Source organism: Xenopus laevis, chromosome 6L, assembly GCF_017654675.1.
Source record: "Xenopus laevis strain J_2021 chromosome 6L, Xenopus_laevis_v10.1, whole genome shotgun sequence".
NCBI lineage: Eukaryota > Metazoa > Chordata > Amphibia > Anura > Pipidae > Xenopus > Xenopus laevis.
In genome coordinates this window covers 15,840,528-15,863,084 of record NC_054381.1, presented here as the reverse complement: position 1 = coordinate 15,863,084, position 22,557 = coordinate 15,840,528, and the positions used below count along the sequence as shown (strand labels likewise).

The window sequence follows — 22,557 nt, the reverse complement described above, 5'->3', positions numbered from 1 at the left end:
ATTCATGTGAGCTTTTAAAAACTCCCATAAATTCAAAATCCGACCAATCGAAATGTATTAAAAAAAATCTAATTGTAACAAAAAAAATGTTTACAACTCAAATGAATTCGATTGACTCGAAAACTCAAATCGATTCGATTTGAATTTTAAAAAAAACTCGATTAGAGTTTTTATCTACAACTCGAATCGAGTTTTCTAAATTCCAAAAAAATAAGAGTTTTTTTAAATTCAAATCGAATGCCATTCGAGTTTTCGAGTCAATCTAATTCATCCGGGTTGTAAAAATTTGTTTGTTTTTTTTTAAAAACTCGAATTGAGTTTTTTAAATTCAAATTGAATTTAATTTGAGTTTTTAGAGTCAATCTTATTCATCCGAGTTGTAAAAATTCGATTTTTTTTAATACGTTTCGATTGATCAGGAAGGCTGCAAACAACTCCAAATTGATTTTTGGAGAAATAACTCGAATTGAGTTTTTTAAATTCAAATCGAATTTGATTCGAGTTTTCGGGTCAATCTTATTCATCTGAGTTGGAAAAATTAGATTTTTTTAATACATTTCAATTGATCAGGAATGTCAGGAAGGCTGCAAACAACTCCAAATGTCATTTTAGAGAAAGTAATTCGAATTGAGTTTTTTTTAAATTTAAATCGAATTCGATTCGAGATTTTGAGTCAATCGAATTCATCCGAGTTGTAAAAATTTGATTTTTTTTTTAATACATTTCGATTGCGAGGAAGGCTGCAAACAAGTCCAAATTGATCCCTGGATGCCTTCCATTGACTTAAACAGCAATTTGGCAGCTTTTAGGTGGCGAATAGTTGAATTTGAGTTCTGAAAGGGCCAAAGTATAATAAATCTCGAAAATTGGATTCTAAATTTAAAAAAAAAAAAAAACTCAAATCGAATTTCAATAACTCCCTTTTTGAATTTGACAGTTTTGACCATTAAAAAATTCGAAAATGTTAATTTCGAATTTTCAATTCGACCTTTGTTTAATCTGCCCCTTACTGTTATTGCTTCTTTTTATTACTCATCTTTCTATTCAGGCCCTCTCCTATTTATGTTTCAGTCTCTTATTTAAATCATAGCATGGTTGCTAGGGTAATCTGAACCTTAGCAACCAGATGCCTGAAATTGCCAGCTAGAGAGCCGCTGAATAAAAAGCTAAATAACTCAAAACCCACAAATGATATAAAATTAAAACCAGCTGCAAATTCTCTCCGAATGTCACTCTCTAAATCATACTAAAAGTAAATTTAGAGGTGAAAAATCCATCTAAAGAGGAACTTCACCCGATACATGCCTTTTTTGTCTATTAAAAGGAAAGTCGTTCTAAGCAGCTTCCCATGATACATTCATTGCACATTCAAAGGGGTTAAAGTTATTTGTAAATGTAATTGCTTTTGAAAAGCAGTGTCTGTCCCGTTGTACTTTCTGATTCTGACGCAGGAAACAATATAACAGAGGACCAGCTGATTAACAGACCCAGGGGGGAATTGTCTTTTGCTACATTGTTTCAGGAGTCAGACCAAAGACTAAAATGGACAGACGTGCACTGCTTTCAGTAGCAGGTGTATTTGCACATAACTAAAACACTGATTTTTTTTTTTTAATGGATGTTGCTTAGGAAACAGTTTTTGGGTGTAGAGTACCTTTAAGTCTAGGCCTGCTGACGACCCAGGGCAGCAAATATTGGACCGGGTCAGAATAAGCCGCCTTGACTCTGTTGTACATTGTCTCGTATGCTCTTTCATTCTTACACCTTCCTTCTTTATTCTGCATTTCTGTAGGTCATTGGGAACTGTCTGTCCATCCTCGTCCTGAGTTCCGCTTTGCCAGTCATGTCCAGAACATTAGGTAAGATGATTTACCCGATTAACCAACAAGAATCTCTTTTGGGCCCTAACATAACACTGCAGGAAGGTCACTGGGATAAATGTATGCAGGTATCGTGGCTGTACAGCTGGAGGCTTGCGGACAGGAACTAGGGTTTGATAGTAGTGATGTGATGGGTTGGTTGGGTTTGGGCTGACTTCCACACAAGACCAGGTCGATTGTGGGTTTGGGTTGAGCTCTTCCTTCTGCTCTTCCTTCTACTCTTCCTGCCCTCAACTTTTCTGTGCCAGCTTCAGCTTCCAGTTTTTTCTAGACTTGCGCCTGTGTGGCCCCCCCCCTTCTGTGACATTGGGGCAGGGCAGGCACAGGTCTTTAAATAAGGAGGAGTGTTGGGCTAAGGTCGGGTGCAGGTAGTGAAGGGGCAGGTTAGAGTCGGGTGCAGGTGGTGAAGGGGTGGGTTAGAGTCAGGTGGTGAAGGGGCAAGTTAGTGTCTGGTGTGGGTTGAATTTTTGTTGACCAGCACATCACTAGTTGGCAGTGGATGAGGTAGTTACCTAGGGTATCAGAGGAGAAGGGGTGCCATTACAGAAAGAAACAAGAATAAACAAATGACCTGCATGGAGGGTCCTGAGCGAGTTTGGGTGATGGGAGAAAACGAATATGCAACTTTGGGGGAGAAAAAGTGAGTGGGAGCAATGGGCCAAGTGATATTGCCTTGGGTACAAATACTACATGGCCAGGCTCTGCTCACAGGCAGTGGACACATTAGGATTTGAATAACCCCCAGCCTCCCTCTGATTGGATATTTGGCCTTTCACAGGCATTTTATTAGTGATAAGAGATGGTGGATTATCAGGATGTGGGGGGGGGCAGGATGGTAGGGGATAGACTGTTAAATAAACCCCTGGGCATCACAGCTTATGTTGAACACCGGTATATAGCAGTAATCGTACAGTATATATAGTAGTATTCATACAGTGTATATAGTAGTATTCATACAGTATTATAGTAGTATTCATACAGTGTATATAGTAGTATTCATACAGTGTATATAGTAGTATTCATATAGTGTATATAGTAGTATTCATACAGTGTATATAGTAGTATTCATACAGTGTATATAGTAGTATTCATACAGTATTATAGTAGTATTCATACAGTGTATATAGTAGTATTCATACAGTGTATATAGTAGTATTCATACAGTGTATATAGTAGTATTCATACAGTGTATATAGTAGTATTCATACAGTGTATATTGTAGTATTCATACAGTGTATATAGTAGTATTCATACTGTGTATATAGTAGTATTCATACAGTGTATATAGTAGTATTCATACAGTGTATATAGTAGTATTCATACAGTGTATATAGTAGTATTCATACAGTGTATATAGTAGTATTCATACAGTGTAGTATTCATACAGTGTATATAGTAGTATTCATATAGTGTATATAGTAGTATTCATATAGTGTATATAGTAGTATTCATACAGTGTATATAGTAGTATTCATACAGTGTAGATAATAGTATTCATACAGTGTATATAGTAGTATTCATACAGTGTATATAGTAGTATTCATACAGTGTATATAGTAGTATTCATACAGTGTATATAGTAGTATTCATACAGGGTATATAGTAGTATTCATATAGTGTATATAGTAGTATTCATACAGTGTATATAGTAGTATTCATACAGTGTATATAGTAGTATTCATACAGTATTATAGTAGTATTCATACAGTGTATATAGTAGTATTCATACAGTGTATATAGTAGTATTCATACAGTGTATATAGTAGTATTCATACAGTGTATATAGTAGTATTCATACAGTGTATATTGTAGTATTCATACAGTGTATATAGTAGTATTCATACTGTGTATATAGTAGTATTCATACAGTGTATATAGTAGTATTCATACAGTGTATATAGTAGTATTCATACAGTGTATATAGTAGTATTCATACAGTGTATATAGTAGTATTCATACAGTGTAGTATTCATACAGTGTAGTATTCATACAGTGTATATAGTAGTATTCATATAGTGTATATAGTAGTATTCATATAGTGTATATAGTAGTATTCATACAGTGTATATAGTAGTATTCATACAGTGTAGATAATAGTATTCATACAGTGTATATAGTAGTATTCATACAGTGTATATAGTAGTATTCATACAGTGTATATAGTAGTATTCATACAGTGTATATAGTAGTATTCATACAGTGTATATAGTAGTATTCATATAGTGTATATAGTAGTATTCATATAGTGTATATAGTAGTATTCATATAGTGTATATAGTAGTATTCATACAGTGTATATAGTAGTATTCATACAGTGTATATAGTAGTATTTATATAGTGTAGATAATAGTATTCATACAGTGTATATAGTAGTATTCATACAGTATTATAGTAGTATTCATACAGTGTATATAGTAGTATTCATACAGTGTATATAGTAGTATTCATATAGTGTATATAGTAGTATTTATATAGTGTAGATAATAGTATTCATACAGTGTATATAGTAGTATTCATACAGTGTAGTATTCATACAGTGTATATAGTAGTATTCATACAGTGTATATAGTAGTATTCATACAGTGTATATAGTAGTATTCATACAGTGTAGTATTCATACAGTGTATATAGTAGTATTCATATAGTGTATATAGTAGTATTCATATAGTGTATATAGTAGTATTCATACAGTGTATATAGTAGTATTCATACAGTGTAGATAATAGTATTCATACAGTGTATATAGTAGTATTCATACAGTGTATATAGTAGTATTCATACAGTGTATATAGTAGTATTCATACAGTGTATATAGTAGTATTCATACAGTGTATATAGTAGTATTCATACAGTGTATATAGTAGTATTCATATAGTGTATATAGTAGTATTCATATAGTGTATATAGTAGTATTCATATAGTGTATATAGTAGTATTCATATAGTGTATATAGTAGTATTCATACAGTGTATATAGTAGTATTCATATAGTGTATATAGTAGTATTCATATAGTGTATATAATAGTATTCATATAGTGTATATAGTAGTATTGATGGTGCTTGTTTGCTATGGGCACACAGAACTATGGGCCATATAAAGGGCCAGGCTTATATATAATGTTATTTTAGAATCAGGAGTAGAGAGTTGGTTGTGGTGCATTATATTTGCTAGTGTAGGAATATATACAATGTGCTGTATTCAGTGTGGTCGGCTTGTGTCCATGGAGGAGAAGTGTGTGTCGCTGAGGGAAGATCTCACTAACATGAGCAAATCTGTCCTGTTCCACCAGAATATTTCTCAAATACACAAAGGCAAGAGATTAGAAAGCTGTTAGCACTCGGCGACGCTCCCTTCTGTATCCGCGCCACATCCACTTGAGTAGCAGGACTTGTGTCATGACGTAGACGCGTGATGTCACGGTGCCGCGCTTGGTGCAAAAATTGAAAATAAAAGGACATCGGTTCAATGCCCAATTATAGGTCCCAATTACTGGTGTTCCTGGGTGTTTCTAAATTTATATCTAACTGATCTCTGGACTTTCTGACTCTTGCTTTGACTCTGACTTTCATCCTTTGAACTTTTGCCTGAACCTGACCACCATTATTTCCCAACCCTTTGGCTCGCGCAGATTGGATTTCCGGGCTGCTGCTTCCTCCTGGGTCCGCTACTGGAGCCGTAAGGCCCCTGACAGAAGCCAGTGTCTCAGATATCTCAGGATTAACATTCCTCTCTCACATTTACTCAAGAGCTACAAATAAATCCAAGAACGTTACTTTTCTAATGAAAATAATATAGTTATTCTTTTATCCCCCGGGGGCAGTGTTTACCCTGGTGTGGATTAACCCTGCTGTTACTCTATGAGGGGCTCACAGTCGACATGAAGTGAAAGAGTAAACACAACAGTGTGGGAACTGAGGAGCCGCCTTAGTCTCACTGAAGCCACAGCAGCTTTGCTTGTTTGCACAGCTGATTTTGTGGTCACTATAAAGCAAGTATAAAGTGGGTATTAAACAGGTACAGGTATGGAATCTGTTATCCGAAAACCCATGATCCAGACAGCTCTAAATTACAGGAATTGTTATCTCCCATTATTATCTCATTATAATCAAATTATTCAAATTGTTTAAATGATTTTCTTTTTCTCTGTAATAATAAAACAGTAGCTTGTATTTGATCCCAACTAAGATATAATTTAGCTTTATTGGAGGCAAAACCAGCCTATTGGGTTTATTCAGTGTTTAGATAATTTTTGCAGACGTATGGAGATTCAAATAACGGAAAGACCCCTTATCCCCCAGGTCCCAAGTATTCTGGATAATACATCCTATACTTGTTTAAAGCAGGAATAAAGCAGAAGTACAGCAGGTATAAAGCAGGAAAACAAAAGGAATAAAGCAGGAATACAACAGGAATACAGTAGGGATAAAGCAGATATACAGCAGGAATACAGTAGGAATAAAGCAGAAATAACAGGAATACAGTAGGAATAAAGCAGAAATACATCAGGAATACAGTAGGAATAAAGCAGAAATACAACAGGAATACAGTAGGAATAAAGCAGAAATACAACAGGAATACAGTAGGAATAAAGCAGAAATACAACAGGAATACAGTAGCAATGAAGCAGAAATAACAGGAATACAGTAGGAATAAAGCAGAAATACATCAGGAATACAGTAGGAATAAAGCAGAAATACAACAGGAATACAGTAGGAATAAAGAAGAAATACAACAGGAATACAGTAGGAATAAAGCAGAAATACAACAGGAATAAAGCAGAAATACAGTAGGAATAAAGCAGAAATACAGTAGGAATACAGTAGGAATAAAGCAGAAATACAGTAGGAATAAAGCAGAAATACAACAGGAATACAGTAGGAATAAAGCAGAAATACAGTAGGAATAAAGCAGAAATACAACAGGAATAAAGCAGAAATACAGTAGGAATACAGTAGGAATAAAGCAGAAATACAACAGGAATACAGTAGGAATAAAGCAGAAATACAGTAGGAATAAAGCAGAAATACAGTAGGAATAAAGCAGAAATACAACAGGAATACAGTAGGAATAAAGCAGAAATAACAGGAATACAGTAGGAATAAAGCAGAAATACAACAGGAATACAGTAGGAATAAAGCAGAAATAACAGGAATACAGTAGGAATAAAGCAGAAATACATCAGGAATACAGTAGGAATAAAGCAGAAATACAACAGGAATACAGTAGGAATAAAGCAGAAATACAACAGGAATACAGTAGGAATAAAGAGACAGAGGAATAAAGCAGAATAACAGGAATACAGTAGGAATAAAGCAGAAATACATCAGGAATACAGTAGGAATAAAGCAGAAATACAACAGGAATACAGTAGGAATAAAGAAGAAATACAACAGGAATAAAGCAGAAATACAGTAGGAATAAAGCAGAAATACAACAGGAATACAGTAGGAATAAAGCAGAAATACAGTAGGAATAAAGCAGAAATACAACAGGAATACAGTAGGAATAAAGCAGAAATACAGTAGGAATAAAGCAGAAATACATCAGGAATACAGTAGGAATAAAGCAGAAATACAACAGGAATACAGTAGGAATAAAGCAGAAATACAACAGGAATAAAGCAGAAATACAGTAGGAATAAAGCAGAAATACAACAGGAATACAGTAGGAATAAAGCAGAAATACAGTAGGAATAAAGCAGAAATACAACAGGAATACAGTAGGAATAAAGCAGAAATACAGTAGGAATAAAGCAGAAATACATCAGGAATACAGTAGGAATAAAGCAGAAATACAACAGGAATACAGTAGGAATAAAGCAGAAATACAACAGGAATAAAGCAGAAATACAGTAGGAATAAAGCAGAAATACAACAGGAATACAGTAGGAATAAAGCAGAAATACAGTAGGAATAAAGCAGAAATACAACAGGAATAAAGCAGAAATACAGTAGGAATACAGTAGGAATAAAGCAGAAATACAACAGGAATACAGTAGGAATAAAGCAGAAATACAGTAGGAATACATTAGGAATTAAGCAGAAATACAGTAGGAATAAAGCAGAAATACAACAGGAATACAGTAGGAATAAAGCAGAAATACAGTAGGAATAAAGCAGAAATACAGTAGGAATAAAGCAGAAATACAACAGGAATACAGTAGGAATAAAGCAGAAATACAGTAGGAATACAGTAGGAATAAAGCAGAAATACAACAGGAATAAAGCAGAAATACAGTAGGAATAAAGCAGAAATACAACAGGAATAAAGCAGAAATACAACAGGAATACAGTAGGAATAAAGCAGAAATACAGTAGGAATACAGTAGGAATAAAGCAGAAATACAGTAGATAAAGCAGAACTACAAAGGAATACAGTAGGAATAAAGCAGAAATACAGTAGGAATAAAGCAGAATATAGTAGAAATACAACAGGAATACAGTAGGAATAAAGCAGAAATACAGTAGGAATACAGTAGGAATAAAGCAGAAATACAACTAGGATACAGTGAGGAATAAAAGCAGAAATACAGTAGGAATAAAGCAGAAATACAACAGGAATAAAGCAGAAATACAGTAGGAATAAAGCATAAATACAACAGGAATAAAGCAGAAATACAACAGGAATACAGTAGGAATAAAGCAGAAATACAGTAGGAAATACAGTAGGAATAAAGCAGAAATACAGTAAGGATAAGCAGAAATACAACAGGAATACAGTAGGAATAAAGCAGAAATACCGTAGGATAAAGCAGCAATATAGTAGGAATAAAGCAGAAATACAACAGGAATACAGTAGGAATAAAGCAGAAATACAGTAGGAATAAAGCAGAAATACAACAGGAATACAGTAGGAATAAAGCAGAAATACAGTAGGAATAAAGCAGAAATACAGTAGAATAAAGCAGAAATACAACAGGAATACAGTAGAATAAAGCAGAAATACAACAGGAATAAAGCAGAAATATAGTAGGAATAAAGCAGAAATACAACAGGAATCCAGTAGAATAAAGCAGAAATACAGTAGGAATACAGTAGGAATAAAGCAGAAATACAACAGGAATACAGTAGGAATAAAGCAGAAATACAACAGGAAATAAAGCAGAAATATAGTAGGAATAAAGCAGAAATACAACAGGAATACAGTAGAATAAAGCAGAAATACAGTAGGAATAAGGCAGAAATACAGTAGGAATACAGTAGGAATAAAGCAGAAATACAACAGGAATACAGTAGGAATAAAGCAGAAATACAGTAGGAATAAAGCAGGATACAGTAGGAATAAAGGAGAAATACAACAGAATACAGTAGGAATAAAGCAGAAAATACAGTAGGAATACAGTAGGAATAAAGCAGAAATACAGTAGGAATACAGTAGGAATAAAGCAGGAATAACAGTAGGAATAGAAGCAGAATACAACAGGAATACAGTAGGAATAAGCAGAAATACAGTAGGAATACAGTAGGAATAAGCAGAATACAGTAGAATAAAGCAGAAATACACAGGAATACAGTATCAACAGGAATACAGAGGAATAAAGCAGAAATAGTAGGAATAAAGCAGAATACAGTAGGAATACAGTAGGAATAAAAAATAAACAGGAATACAGTAGGAATAAGAGAAATACAGGTAGAAATACAGTAGGAATAAGCAGAAATAAACAGGAATAAAGCAGAAATACAGTAAGGAATAAAGCAGAAATACAGTAGGAATAAAGCAGAAATACTAGAATACAACAGGAATACAGTAGGAATAAAGCAGAAATACAGTAGGAATAAACAGAAATAAACATCAGGAATACAGTAGGATAAAGCAGAAATACAACAGGAACAGTAGCAATAATAAAGCAGAATACAGTAGGAATAAAGCAGAAATACAGGAATACAGTAGGAATAAAGCAGAAATACAGTAGGAATAAAGCAGAAATACAACAGGAATACAGTAGGAATAAAGCAGAAATACAGTAGGAATAAAGCAGCAGGAATACAGTAGGAATAAAGCAGAAATACAACAGGAATACAGTAGGAATAAAAGCAGAAATACAAGCAGAAATACAGTAGGAATAAAGCAGAAATTACAGTAGGAATAAGCAGAAAATACAGTAGGAATAAAGAGAAATACAACAGGAATACAGTAGGAATAAAGCAGAAATACAGTAGGAACAGCAGGAATACAGTAGGAATAAAGCAGAAATACACAGGAATACAGGTTAAAGCAGAAATATAAAGCAGAATACAGTAGGAATAAAGCAGAAATACAGGAATACAGTAGGAATAAAGCAGAAAACAGTAGGAATAAAGCAGAATACAATACAGGAATACAGGAAGGAAATACAGTAAAGCAGAAATACACAGGAATACAGAATAGGAATAAAGCAGGAATAGGAATACAGTAGGAATAAAGCAGAAATACAACAGGAATAAAAAGCAAGAAATACAGTAGAATAAAGCAGAAATACAACAGGAATACAGTAGGAATAAAGCAGAAATACAGTAGGAATAAAGCAGAAATACAACAGGAATAAAGCAGAAATACAGTAGGAATACAGTAGGAATAAAGCAGAAATACAACAGGAATACAGTAGGAATAAAGCAGAAATACAGTAGGAATACATTAGGAATTAAGCAGAAATACAGTAGGAATAAAGCAGAAATACAACAGGAATACAGTAGGAATAAAGCAGAAATACAGTAGGAATAAAGCAGAAATACAGTAGGAATAAAGCAGAAATACAACAGGAATACAGTAGGAATAAAGCAGAAATACAGTAGGAATACAGTAGGAATAAAGCAGAAATACAACAGGAATAAAGCAGAAATACAGTAGGAATAAAGCAGAAATACAACAGGAATAAAGCAGAAATACAACAGGAATACAGTAGGAATAAAGCAGAAATACAGTAGGAATACAGTAGGAATAAAGCAGAAATACAGTAGGAATAAAGCAGAACTACAACAGGAATACAGTAGGAATAAAGCAGAAATACAGTAGGAATAAAGCAGAAATATAGTAGAAATACAACAGGAATACAGTAGGAATAAAGCAGAAATACAGTAGGAATACAGTAGGAATAAAGCAGAAATACAACAGGAATACAGTAGGAATAAAGCAGAAATACAGTAGGAATAAAGCAGAAATACAACAGGAATAAAGCAGAAATACAGTAGGAATAAAGCATAAATACAACAGGAATAAAGCAGAAATACAACAGGAATACAGTAGGAATAAAGCAGAAATACAGTAGGAATACAGTAGGAATAAAGCAGAAATACAGTAGGAATAAAGCAGAAATACAACAGGAATACAGTAGGAATAAAGCAGAAATACAGTAGGAATAAAGCAGAAATATAGTAGGAATAAAGCAGAAATACAACAGGAATACAGTAGGAATAAAGCAGAAATACAGTAGGAATAAAGCAGAAATACAACAGGAATACAGTAGGAATAAAGCAGAAATACAGTAGGAATAAAGCAGAAATACAGTAGGAATAAAGCAGAAATACAACAGGAATACAGTAGGAATAAAGCAGAAATACAACAGGAATAAAGCAGAAATATAGTAGGAATAAAGCAGAAATACAACAGGAATACAGTAGGAATAAAGCAGAAATACAGTAGGAATACAGTAGGAATAAAGCAGAAATACAACAGGAATACAGTAGGAATAAAGCAGAAATACAACAGGAATAAAGCAGAAATATAGTAGGAATAAAGCAGAAATACAACAGGAATACAGTAGGAATAAAGCAGAAAATACAGTAGGAATAAAGCAGAAATACAGTAGGAATACAGTAGGAATAAAGCAGAAATACAACAGGAATACAGTAGGAATAAAGCAGAAATACAGTAGGAATAAAGCAGGAATACAGTAGGAATAAAGGAGAAATACAACAGGAATACAGTAGGAATAAAGCAGAAATACAGTAGGAATACAGTAGGAATAAAGCAGAAATACAGTAGGAATACAGTAGGAATAAAGCAGGAATACAGTAGGAATAAAGCAGAAATACAACAGGAATACAGTAGGAATAAAGCAGAAATACAGTAGGAATACAGTAGGAATAAAGCAGAAATACAGTAGGAATAAAGCAGAAATACAACAGGAATACAGTAGGAATAAAGCAAAAATACAACAGGAATACAGTAGGAATAAAGCAGAAATACAGTAGGAATAAAGCAGAAATACAGTAGGAATACAGTAGGAATAAAGCAGAAATACAACAGGAATACAGTAGGAATAAAGCAGAAATACAGTAGGAATACAGTAGGAATAAAGCAGAAATACAACAGGAATACAGTAGGAATAAAGCAGAAATACAACAGGAATAAAGCAGAAATATAGTAGGAATAAAGCAGAAATACAACAGGAATACAGTAGGAATAAAGCAGAAATACAGTAGGAATACAGTAGGAATAAAGCAGAAATACAACAGGAATACAGTAGGAATAAAGCAGAAATACAGTAGGAATAAAGCAGAAATACAACAGGAATACAGTAGGAATAAAGCAGAAATACAACAGGAATAAAGCAGAAATATAGTAGGAATAAAGCAGAAATACAACAGGAATACAGTAGGAATAAAGCAGAAATACAGTAGGAATAAAGCAGGAATACAGTAGGAATAAAGCAGAAATACAACAGGAATACAGTAGGAATAAAGCAGGAATACAGTAGGAATAAAGCAGAAATACAACAGGAATACAGTAGGAATAAAGCAGAAATACAGTAGGAATAAAGCAGGAATACAACAGGAATACAGTAGGAATAAAGCAGAAATACAGTAGGAATACAGTAGGAATAAAGCAGAAATACAACAGGAATACAGTAGGAATAAAGCAGAAATACAGTAGGAATACAGTAGGAATAAAGCAGAAATACAACAGGAATACAGTAGGAATAAAGCAGAAATACAACAGGAATAAAGCAGAAATATAGTAGGAATAAAGCAGAAATACAACAGGAATACAGTAGGAATAAAGCAGAAATACAGTAGGAATAAAGCAGGAATACAGTAGGAATAAAGCAGAAATACAACAGGAATACAGTAGGAATAAAGCAGGAATACAGTAGGAATAAAGCAGAAATACAACAGGAATACAGTAGGAATAAAGCAGAAATACAGTAGGAATAAAGCAGAAATACAGTAGGAATAAAGCAGGAATACAGTAGGAATAAAGCAGAAATACAACAGGAATACAGTAGGAATAAAGCAGGAATACAGTAGGAATAAAGCAGAAATACAACAGGAATACAGTAGAAATAAAGCAGGAATACAGTAGGAATAAAGTGGGTATAAAGCAGGAATACAGCGGGTATCAAATCGGTATAAAGTGGGCAGGGGGGGCAGTCGCTACACGGGTTATTGAGAGGAAGGTGTTTGCTGGGGCCCAATGGTGCCAAAAAAAAAAAATTAAAGAAGAAGGAAAAGCCTATTTAATTGGGGGTGCCAGAAAACATAGCGATCCCCCTACTTACCTCACACCCAGGCTGGTGCTCCTATCAGGTGAAACTGCACCGGCCCTGGGTTATACCAGTGAGCACCACAGAGCATTCGGCTTAAGGGATGGGCGAATTTTTCGGCCTTGTTTTGCCGCAAAAATGACGACCATAGACTTGTATTGCGTTGTGCGTCAAAAAAACGGTCAAATTCGCCCATCCCTATTCGGCTTCCTTCCGGGGCAGACGCAGGCGCAGTAGAATGAAATAGCGACTTTTTAGTTAAAGTTCTGCTTCTCACTCTACTGCGCATGCGCTTTATTCCGTGGTGCTCGCTAGAGGCGAGTTTTATCCTGATAGGAGCACCGGCCCGGGGTGTCAGGTAAGTACATGTGATCACTTGGGGGTGCCTACGTTTTGGTACCCCAAGTAAATAGAGCCTTTGATAAAACGCAACTATTTTTCTGCCTCCCAAACGACATTCCTGAGTGGTTTGCCATAGAGATGAATGAAAACGAGGAGAGAGAAAGGAGGAGGGACAATGGGAGCAGCTGTACAAACAGGATTACTAGAGAACATTAGTACAGGGAGTCCTGGGCTGCATCACATTACACGTCACGCCGCTGACTCTCTATACATGAAAGAGGATAAATACGCTCAGCACATTCATACTCAGCTCTCGCTCACATACAAATGCAGCAGCAGCAGCTTTTATAGAAATCAAAGCGAGCGCCGGAGCCTCCATGATGGAAAAGGTAAACGGAACGAGGAGAAGGAGAAAACCCCCACGGGGCAATTGTCACAATTATTGGTACAGAGACGCTGTCTGTACAACCTGGAGATTGGGAGCCTAGTGCAAAAAAAGCATGCTGGGATATTAAAGGGGAGATAAACCCCCCAAATACACTTTTGGATAATGAAAAAACACTCTGTGCGATATACATTAATTAGAGAAGGGAGATGGTTTTAAAGGAAAACTATACCCCCAAAATGAACACTTTAGCAACAGATAGTTCATATCATATTAAGTGGCATATTAAAGAATCTTTTTAAGTAAATATTGCCCTTTTACATCTCTTGCCTTGAACCACCATTTCATGATGGTCTCTGTGCTGCCTCAGAGATCACCTGAGCAGAAATACTGCAGCTCTAACTGTAACAGGAAGAAGTGTGGAAGCAAAAGACACAACTCTGTCTGTTAATTGGCTCATGTGACCTAACATGTATAGTTTGTTGGTATGTTTGTGAGTACAGTGAATCCTACGATCTCAGGGGACGGCCCTTATTTTTTAAAATGGCAATTTTCTATTTATGATTACCCAATGGCACACACTACTAGAAAAGTATATTATTATGATAATGGTTTATTTACATGAAGCAGGATTTTACATATGAGCTGTTTTATGCAATATCTTTCTATAGAGACCTACATTGTTTGGGGGGTATAGTTTTCCTTTAATTGTGTAAATGAAATTGTTATTGAAATGACTATGGCTGTCGTTGCCTTTTGGCTTTGGAGCAGAGCCGCTACATTGTGACTTGTGCTCTGATAAACTTCAGTCACTCTTTACTGCAACTTGGAGTGATATCACCCAACAATAGGAAAGTAACCAGATCACATAGGGATCCCCAACCTTTTTTACCCATGAGCCACATTTAAATGTAATAAGGGATGTGATTGGCTATTTCGTAGCCCCAATGTGTACTGGTAGCAGGGTGTTCTATTTGACAGTACACCTGTTTCTTATGGAACCCAAACTTGCCTCCAAGCCTGGAATTCAAAAATAAGCACCTTCTTTGAGGCAACTGGGAGCAACATCCAAGGGGTTGGTGAGGAGCATGTTACTCACGTGGTACTGGTTGGGGATCACTGAGATAACCGCTCCCTAACACAAGATAACAGCTCCCTGGTAGATCTAAGAACAGCACTCAATAGTAAAATCCAGGTCCCACTGCGACACATTCAGTTATATTGAGTAGGAGAAACAACAGCCTGCCAGAAAGCAGTTCCATCCTAAAGTGCTGGCTCTTTCTGAAAGCACATGACCAGGCAAAATGACCTGAGATGCACCTACACACCAATATTACAGCTAAATACACTTGCTGGTTCAGGAATGAAATTTTATATTGTAGAGTGAATTATTTGCAGTGTAAACAGTGTCATTTAGAAATAAAAACTACATTATAAAAATTATGACAGAATCCCTTTAACTTAAAGGTGACCAAGCCAACTAAAAACTTGGTATGAAAACATCCATCTAGAACGGGCGTCCCAAACTTTATTTTACTGCTGACCCACATTCAAATGTAAAAAAATGTTGGGGAGTAACACAAGCATTAAAAATAGGGAATGCCGAATAAGGGCCATCATTGGATAATTGGTAGCCCCAATATGGACTGACAGCCTATAGCAGACTCTGGCAGTACAACTGATTTTTATTAGGGATGCACCGAATCTACTATTTGGGATTCGGCCGAATTCTTGGTGAAAGATTCGACCAAATACTGAACTGAATCCAAATCCTCATTTGCATATGCAAATTAGGGGCAAGGGAAAGGAAAAAGTGGAAATAATTTCCCTACCCTCCCATAATTTACATATGCAAATTAGGATTCGGTTCGGCCAGGCACAAGGCAGAATCCCGAATTCGGTGAATCCCTAATTTTTATGTAACTAAAACTTGCCTCCAAGCCTGGAATTAAAAAAACAAGCACCTGCTTTGATGCCACTGGGAGCAACATCCAAGGGGTCGGAGAGTAACATGTTGCTCACAAGTTAATCTAGAACATACAAAATGCTAATTTAAAGGTGAAATTACTGTTTAAGCGAGTGCCACAAAATCAGGCTTTACCCTCACTGGGAAGTTCTGGGCAGATTAGTATAAAACCTCATTGCACATTGAGTCTGTCCTTATGTTCTCCTGCTGTACAACTGCCGCCTGCTTAGTGGCAATTTCTGTGGCAACAACACAATATGTAAAGGTGAAACTGCCCCAGACAGAGGAAGCCGTTTAACTTCTGCACTTTGACTTTGGGGCCCCCTTATCATCATTGTTAAAACCCAACTGGAGTGAGAAGCACAAATAACGTAACAATGTTCCTTCTTCTTTCTCCTGAGCTCAGGAATCACCCGATTCGACCTACTGGGGGACTTCGGAAGGTTTAATTGGCTGGGGAACTTCTACATCGTGGTCTCCTACAACCTGATGTTTGCGGTCGTCACGACATTGTGCCTGGTCAGAAAATTTACGTCTGCTGTACGAGAAGAGCTTTTAAAGGCAATAGGTGACTAAATACTCGTCCAGCCACTTGTTACCCTGAGATCTACTTCTTGTTATTTCTGAAACTAAACAGGGACACTGGGCTACTCCATGTTTTTAACTTCCTGGTTCTTGCGAGGTGAATAATTATATTTATCAGTTTTGGGTCGAGCCTGAACCTGACCCTAACCTGCCCCCTCTCAACCTGTATCCGGCCCGCCATTCCCCCTCTATTTATAGACCCGCGCTTGCCCAGCAGTAACATCACAAATTGGGCGGGCGCAAGTCTTTAAATTTTGGCGCTGGAAGCCGGCAGTACTAGGTCGCGGGTGGGGAAAGCAACCTGAAGATTTTGTGCAGGATCCGGCTCAAACCTGCCCGAGCCGCGGGTCCCACCGGTTTTCGGGCCGGCCCGCACATCACTGCTTTGTACATCCATCATAGACTTCTAATTATCTATAAGCAGTCAACAAAAATCAATGGGAGGGAGTTGTTTATCCAGAACTCATTTCATTAAATTAAGCACTCTGGAAAATAATAAGTAGGGGTATAGAGCTGTACACTGCCCTTTATAGTAACAGTAGGGAAAGACACATTTAGAACAGAAGGGTCCCTGGATAGTTGATATCTGACAATACAACCATTTTTTTTCCAGTCCTCCCAGTCCTGTCAGTGGAAATGCTTGAGAAGGAATTTAAAGGACAAGCAAAGTTCCCAATCTCACAACAGATGAAAGTCCGCCCATGGACCTAGTCCTTTGCAAAATAATACAAAAACTTTTCTTGAGGGGTTCACGGTTTTGTTTTTTGGCCTTTACCTGCTATAACAATCATACACCCTTTCCAAACCCCGTTGTTATACTATAAATGTCCTGTAAAGTAGATGCTTAGCGATGTCATCCGTTATAATCGGTGTTCGTGATGTCATTTCTGTCACATGACTCACTTGAGACTTGCGGCAGAAATCATATCTGGCTTGTGCTACATTGTTACTGGTTGAATAATAAGCCGCGCATGTTCTTTTTTTCCAGGTTTAGACAGACTTCAGTTGTCGAATGAGTCGAGTGATTCGCCATCCCCTAATGGTCACCAGAAATCGCTGTGATGCGGGACTGAATCCGGTGACATTCCGCTTACTTCTCCGGGGCTGGGGCAAAGAATTGTGTCAGGCCGGGTGCTGGCACTTTTTGCTATTGGGATAAGAGCGATGTAGCTGTCACGGGGGGCACGAAAATCCGACAAGGCATTTGGACCAACGTATCACAATTCCATGTGTCCTCTGTCCAATTTGCTATAGAATGTAAATTGTACAGGGCCACCCGATGGCCAGTGCTGTAGAATTTATATCATCAGGTTGGTCGAGGCTGAGTGATGACATCATAGTTTGGTGCCCAACGTTGAGCCACACAGGAGCTGAATTGATTGGCCCTTTGTGTTCCTGTTGTTGGTATTAGACAACAAGAGGGTGGCACATGCAAAGTGCTCTACGCCCAGGCTATCATTGAAAAAGAACCTGGCACTGGACTTTCCCGCTATGCAATGCCACCCACATGAAAACAATGGCGGGGGGCTGGTGCTAGAAGTAGTAGTACACATGGAAGTAACGTCTGGGAATACAAAGGGCTACTACTGAAGTTGCACGGAGCTGCCGTATATTTGGCTTCTGTTGCAATTCTGTGGTTTTTCGTTCACGTTTGGGCCACATGCCACTTGGGCCTAGGTTGTTTGTCCCTGTATCAGTTAAAAGGGAACCCCGGACAGATATAGTCTTAAAAATACATAATTGCAGCCAAGGAAAGGCAGTTTTTGGGGTGCTAGCGGTCCCAGGACTATATGGGGCATGCCTGGAGTCCGAAAGGCTGTCAATCTGTGGCTGCTTTAATTCTGCACTGGTTACTGATGTCTGGATTCCATCATCCAGAACAGGGGTCCCCAACTGGTGCCGCAGACAGTTGTGAACTGGGGCGCCGAGCCTAGCGACCAATTAACGCGGCGCGCCGAATTGGACGCCGACCCCCCCCCCAAAAAAAATTGCCTCTACACCGGTCCCCGGCCCAAAAAAGTTTGGGGACCCCTGATCCAGAACACACAGTCTTACATGTACTACTCCTATATGACTTGGCAGCATCATATCACCTCTGTGGAACACTCTTTCTTTAATCTTGCCCCCCCCCCTTTTTTCTTTAATATATCAGGATATAGCCAGCCCGCTGCTACCTGCCATGAATATTTAGTTGCTGAACATCAGGTCTTGTGTGTATTTTTTTTATATGATATATACAATGAGCTTTCTGTACTCATGAACCATAGCTTGGCTTGGGGTATAGAGTGGGCCCCTATCTCTGTTACTGTGAATATCCCGGTGTGAGTGTGACTATAAACCTGGAGATCACTCTTGTGTTTGTGTTTATTATTGGCTACTGAGGGTTTTAATCTCATTTTTGTAATAGCTTTTGTATTATTGTGCAGCCGTTGCCATGCTGTGGCCCTTTAACTCCCAGAAGCCTTTGGCACGCTGGGAGTCAAGAGTTGCACATCCATTTCTTATCCATTGAAGCTTTGATAAAGCGCTCGTACGGGCGATTATTTCTTAAGAAAAGTTCTGAAACCCTTGTTTTTTTTTAACCTAGAATATTGCATTCTTCTGACATAGTTTCATATTTGTTTGGCACTTTGTTGAGTTAAACGGAGGTGTTTACATACGAACTGCTCTTTTATTTCATCTATGCACATGGGGATACGACGGCAATAAGGGGCTTTGTTTTATTTTACCCTCGGTTTTATTTTTATGTGATCGCCTTTTAATTACCAGGGTGGTATGATCCATGTTAAAGGAACCTTCGTGATTCCACGTACGGTGGCGGAAAAGAGCACTTGGGTTATATAAGATTTAGTTAGTTATGGCGTCGCAGTATTATGTATTTAGTAGGGATGCACCAAATCCACTATTTTGGATTCAGTCGAATCCCCAAATCTTTTGTTAAAGATTCGGCTGAATACCGAAATTTGCATATGCAAATTAGGGACAGGAAAGAAAAAAGTGGGATAATCTTTTTAACTTCCTTGTTTTGTGATGAAAAGTCATGTGATTTCCCTTCCCGTCCCTAATTTGTATATGCAAATTAGGGTTTGGTTTGGCTAGGCACAAGGATTCGGCCGAATCCTGTTAAAAAGGCCAAATCCCGAACTGAATCCTGGATTCGGTGCATCCTTAGTATTTAGGGCGCACAGGTGGTGGTGGATCTAGATATGCAGTAAACAGGGATCTTGTAATGCTCCTAAATATGTTGGAAAGGGAAAATTCACCTGCTGATTACTATTGGGGTAATAACCCCCCGCTGGTGAATATTTGAAGTCACAGTCACCATATAAAGGAGAGGGGCCACCACGGTACTTGATCCATTCCTCTTCACGACTTGTCTCGTTGCGATATCATCAACTGCAGCACTCAAGTCCCGACACCACCAGTAGTCTTTTAGATAATGGAAGTGATCGTTGTACTGGAAGTCAACATTTGGGGATTTCTGCTTTAGATATTGCAGCTCCCTTTGTTGGGCTTCTCTGCTTTACAGCTGTTACTTCCTCCTCTGGAATTATATCAGGATTTGGCACTAGCGTGTCGTTCATGAGGTCCAAGTCAAGTCAGGGTATAAGCGCAACATACTAAGGGAACACTAAATCAGCCCATTTCACTACCCATGTGCTGGGCCAATGGGATCATACTACGGGCCCACAGAGATCCATTGGGAGAGGACGTATCAACACATAGATGTGGTCCGTGCCGAATGGATTTTTCAAATCCATCAGACGCCATTCACAGGCAGTTGGTGACTCGGCTCCTCCATACAAAGTGTCAGATTTTATTAGCTCAAGTATGGTCAGCTTCCTCAAGGCAGGTCTTCATTCAAGGGATCTTTTATGCGTTGTATGCAGGTGCTAGGTGCTATTCGCGGGAGGCATGTGTAGGTGCAGCTACCTTTGTACAGCAGGATTCTGCAATCACACCATAGAGATTCCACAAGGATGATGGCCCCCTCGAGCTGGGAGGTTGGTTTACTTTGTGAACATTTTCGTGCTGGTTTTTTTTTTTATTTCTACCTCCTCCACACTTGGGGGTTTGTTACAAAATGTCCTATCAGCAATTCATATAGCGAAAGCTTAGACCAAAACCTGAACTGTGTGAGACGAGTACGTCGACTTGTATTTGCGAAGTTTATTTTGTAATACAATTTTATCGAAAGTGAGTTCAGAATGAATTTAAGCCATAGACGCAAAGATCCGATCGTTCGAATCCTCAAATGATCGGACTTTCCCATCTCCCGACCTGCCACTAACCTTTCAGATCAAATAAAGTAGAAAAAGAACAGAAGAGCCGATGTTCTGCCCCTGACAGCAATCGTACGAAAGTTATGTCCAACAAAGCTGGTGAAATCGCCCACTGAAAATCGTACGATCGGCAATACTTATTATAATATTATATAATACATATTATCGGCCGCCGACAGGAATCTTTTAACCTGTCCGATTGACCAAACGACTGATCTCCGTGGGACGAAAAATGTAGGGACTCTCCACCACCGGTCCGAAAATCGTACGAATCCTCGATTCTTATGATCGGATCTTTGCGTCTATGGCCAGCTTAAATCTCGCTGGACAAAAGTGCAAAAGATTTTTATTTCTTTGTCCGGCGTCGGCAAAGGGTATTTTTCAAGACTGAAATGTGAACAAGATCACTTGCGGTAGTGGTCTGTAGTCTCCGTTTAGTGCGTTGCATTTTGTGTGCGTTGTACTGGAAAAAGTTTATTTGTATTTTTGTAAATGTGTATATCGATCAATAAAAAAAATGTTTTTGTTAACAGATTGGGGTGTTTTGGATAATTCCTTTTTTAGGAACTGTGCTCATCATATGGTGGTCACATGGAGGTAGCCACATGGCAGCTCCATAGATACAACATGTTTGGGTTCTGTTTTCCCCTGTGGTCATGGTCCAGAGCTTGAGGCGTTTCCTTTGTTCAAACTCAGTGGAAACGGATGAGGGATGAGCAGTCAATGGCACTACTTGAGTCAGTCCAAACAACGTGTCTTTCCCATAGATGCAAAGATCCGCTCGTTTGGCAACATCTCCAAACAAACGGATCTTTCCCCGATATGCCATTAACAAGCATGGCTATATTGGGGGTAATCTGATTGTTTGGCCGTATAGCCGAACGACCCGATTACGATGTGCCATGGGCTCCGGCGGGATCGGTCGGGTCAAAATCAAACCTGACGATCGACCAAACGACCGATCTCCTCCGGACAAAAGATGTCGGCACACCCCCCACACGATCCTCGATTCGTACGATAGGATCTGTGTGTCTATGGCCACTTTTAGTGGCTGTTTTAGTTTACTCACTCCCAATGACATCAGAGTACAACCTCGCGGCTACAAGGCCAACACAGCCTTCTAGATTTTGCAAAGAGATTACACAGTTGAAGGACTTTGTGAGGAAATAGGAAGCCAAGCAGCCAAAATGTTAGGCAACCAATAAGAATGGAAGTTGAATCAAGGCTGAAACTTCAAGCACAATCTGTTACATTTTCAAAAGAAGCTAGGGAAAGCAAACCAAGAAAGAAACAACTAAACAACAGACTAATACAAAGGGATTTGGAGGGGTGAAATGACTATTTTACATGGATCACTCACAAACATCAATACAGTGCGCTTCACTACATTACAATTGATATTAGAGACAAAATGATTTTAATGTTAGTGTCCTCAACATTGAGATAGTTCAGCTCTCTCCTGTTGTTGAAATGACAAGAGCTGCATGAACATCAAATGGTCAAATATCAAACATTGCGTTGTCCTGTTGCATTATCTTACATCATCTTGAGGAATCGCCCTTATGCAGATCGATACATTAAAGGGAACCTGTCTTCTGAAAAAATTATTCCAAATCCTATTTTATCACATTAATCAATCAAAATAAACTTTAAT

The 22,557-nt window shown here is 37.8% G+C and overlaps 1 protein-coding gene across 3 annotated transcripts in view; it reads left to right on the top strand.

Annotated features, from left to right (window-relative positions):
- lmbr1.L (limb development membrane protein 1 L homeolog) overlaps positions 1 to 21,437 on the top strand; it is a 111,626-nt gene extending 90,189 nt beyond the window's left edge. For all 3 annotated transcript variants that reach the window (XM_018267142.2, XM_018267139.2, XM_041565798.1), the window contains exons 15-17: positions 1,793 to 1,859; positions 16,442 to 16,603; positions 17,609 to 21,437. In XM_018267142.2, the coding sequence (XP_018122631.1) occupies positions 1,793 to 1,859; positions 16,442 to 16,603; positions 17,609 to 17,682 (303 nt within the window). In that variant the 3' untranslated portion in view covers positions 17,683 to 21,437. The remainder of the gene's footprint in view (positions 1 to 1,792; positions 1,860 to 16,441; positions 16,604 to 17,608) is intronic.
- Positions 21,438 to 22,557: the final 1,120 nt, after the last annotated feature.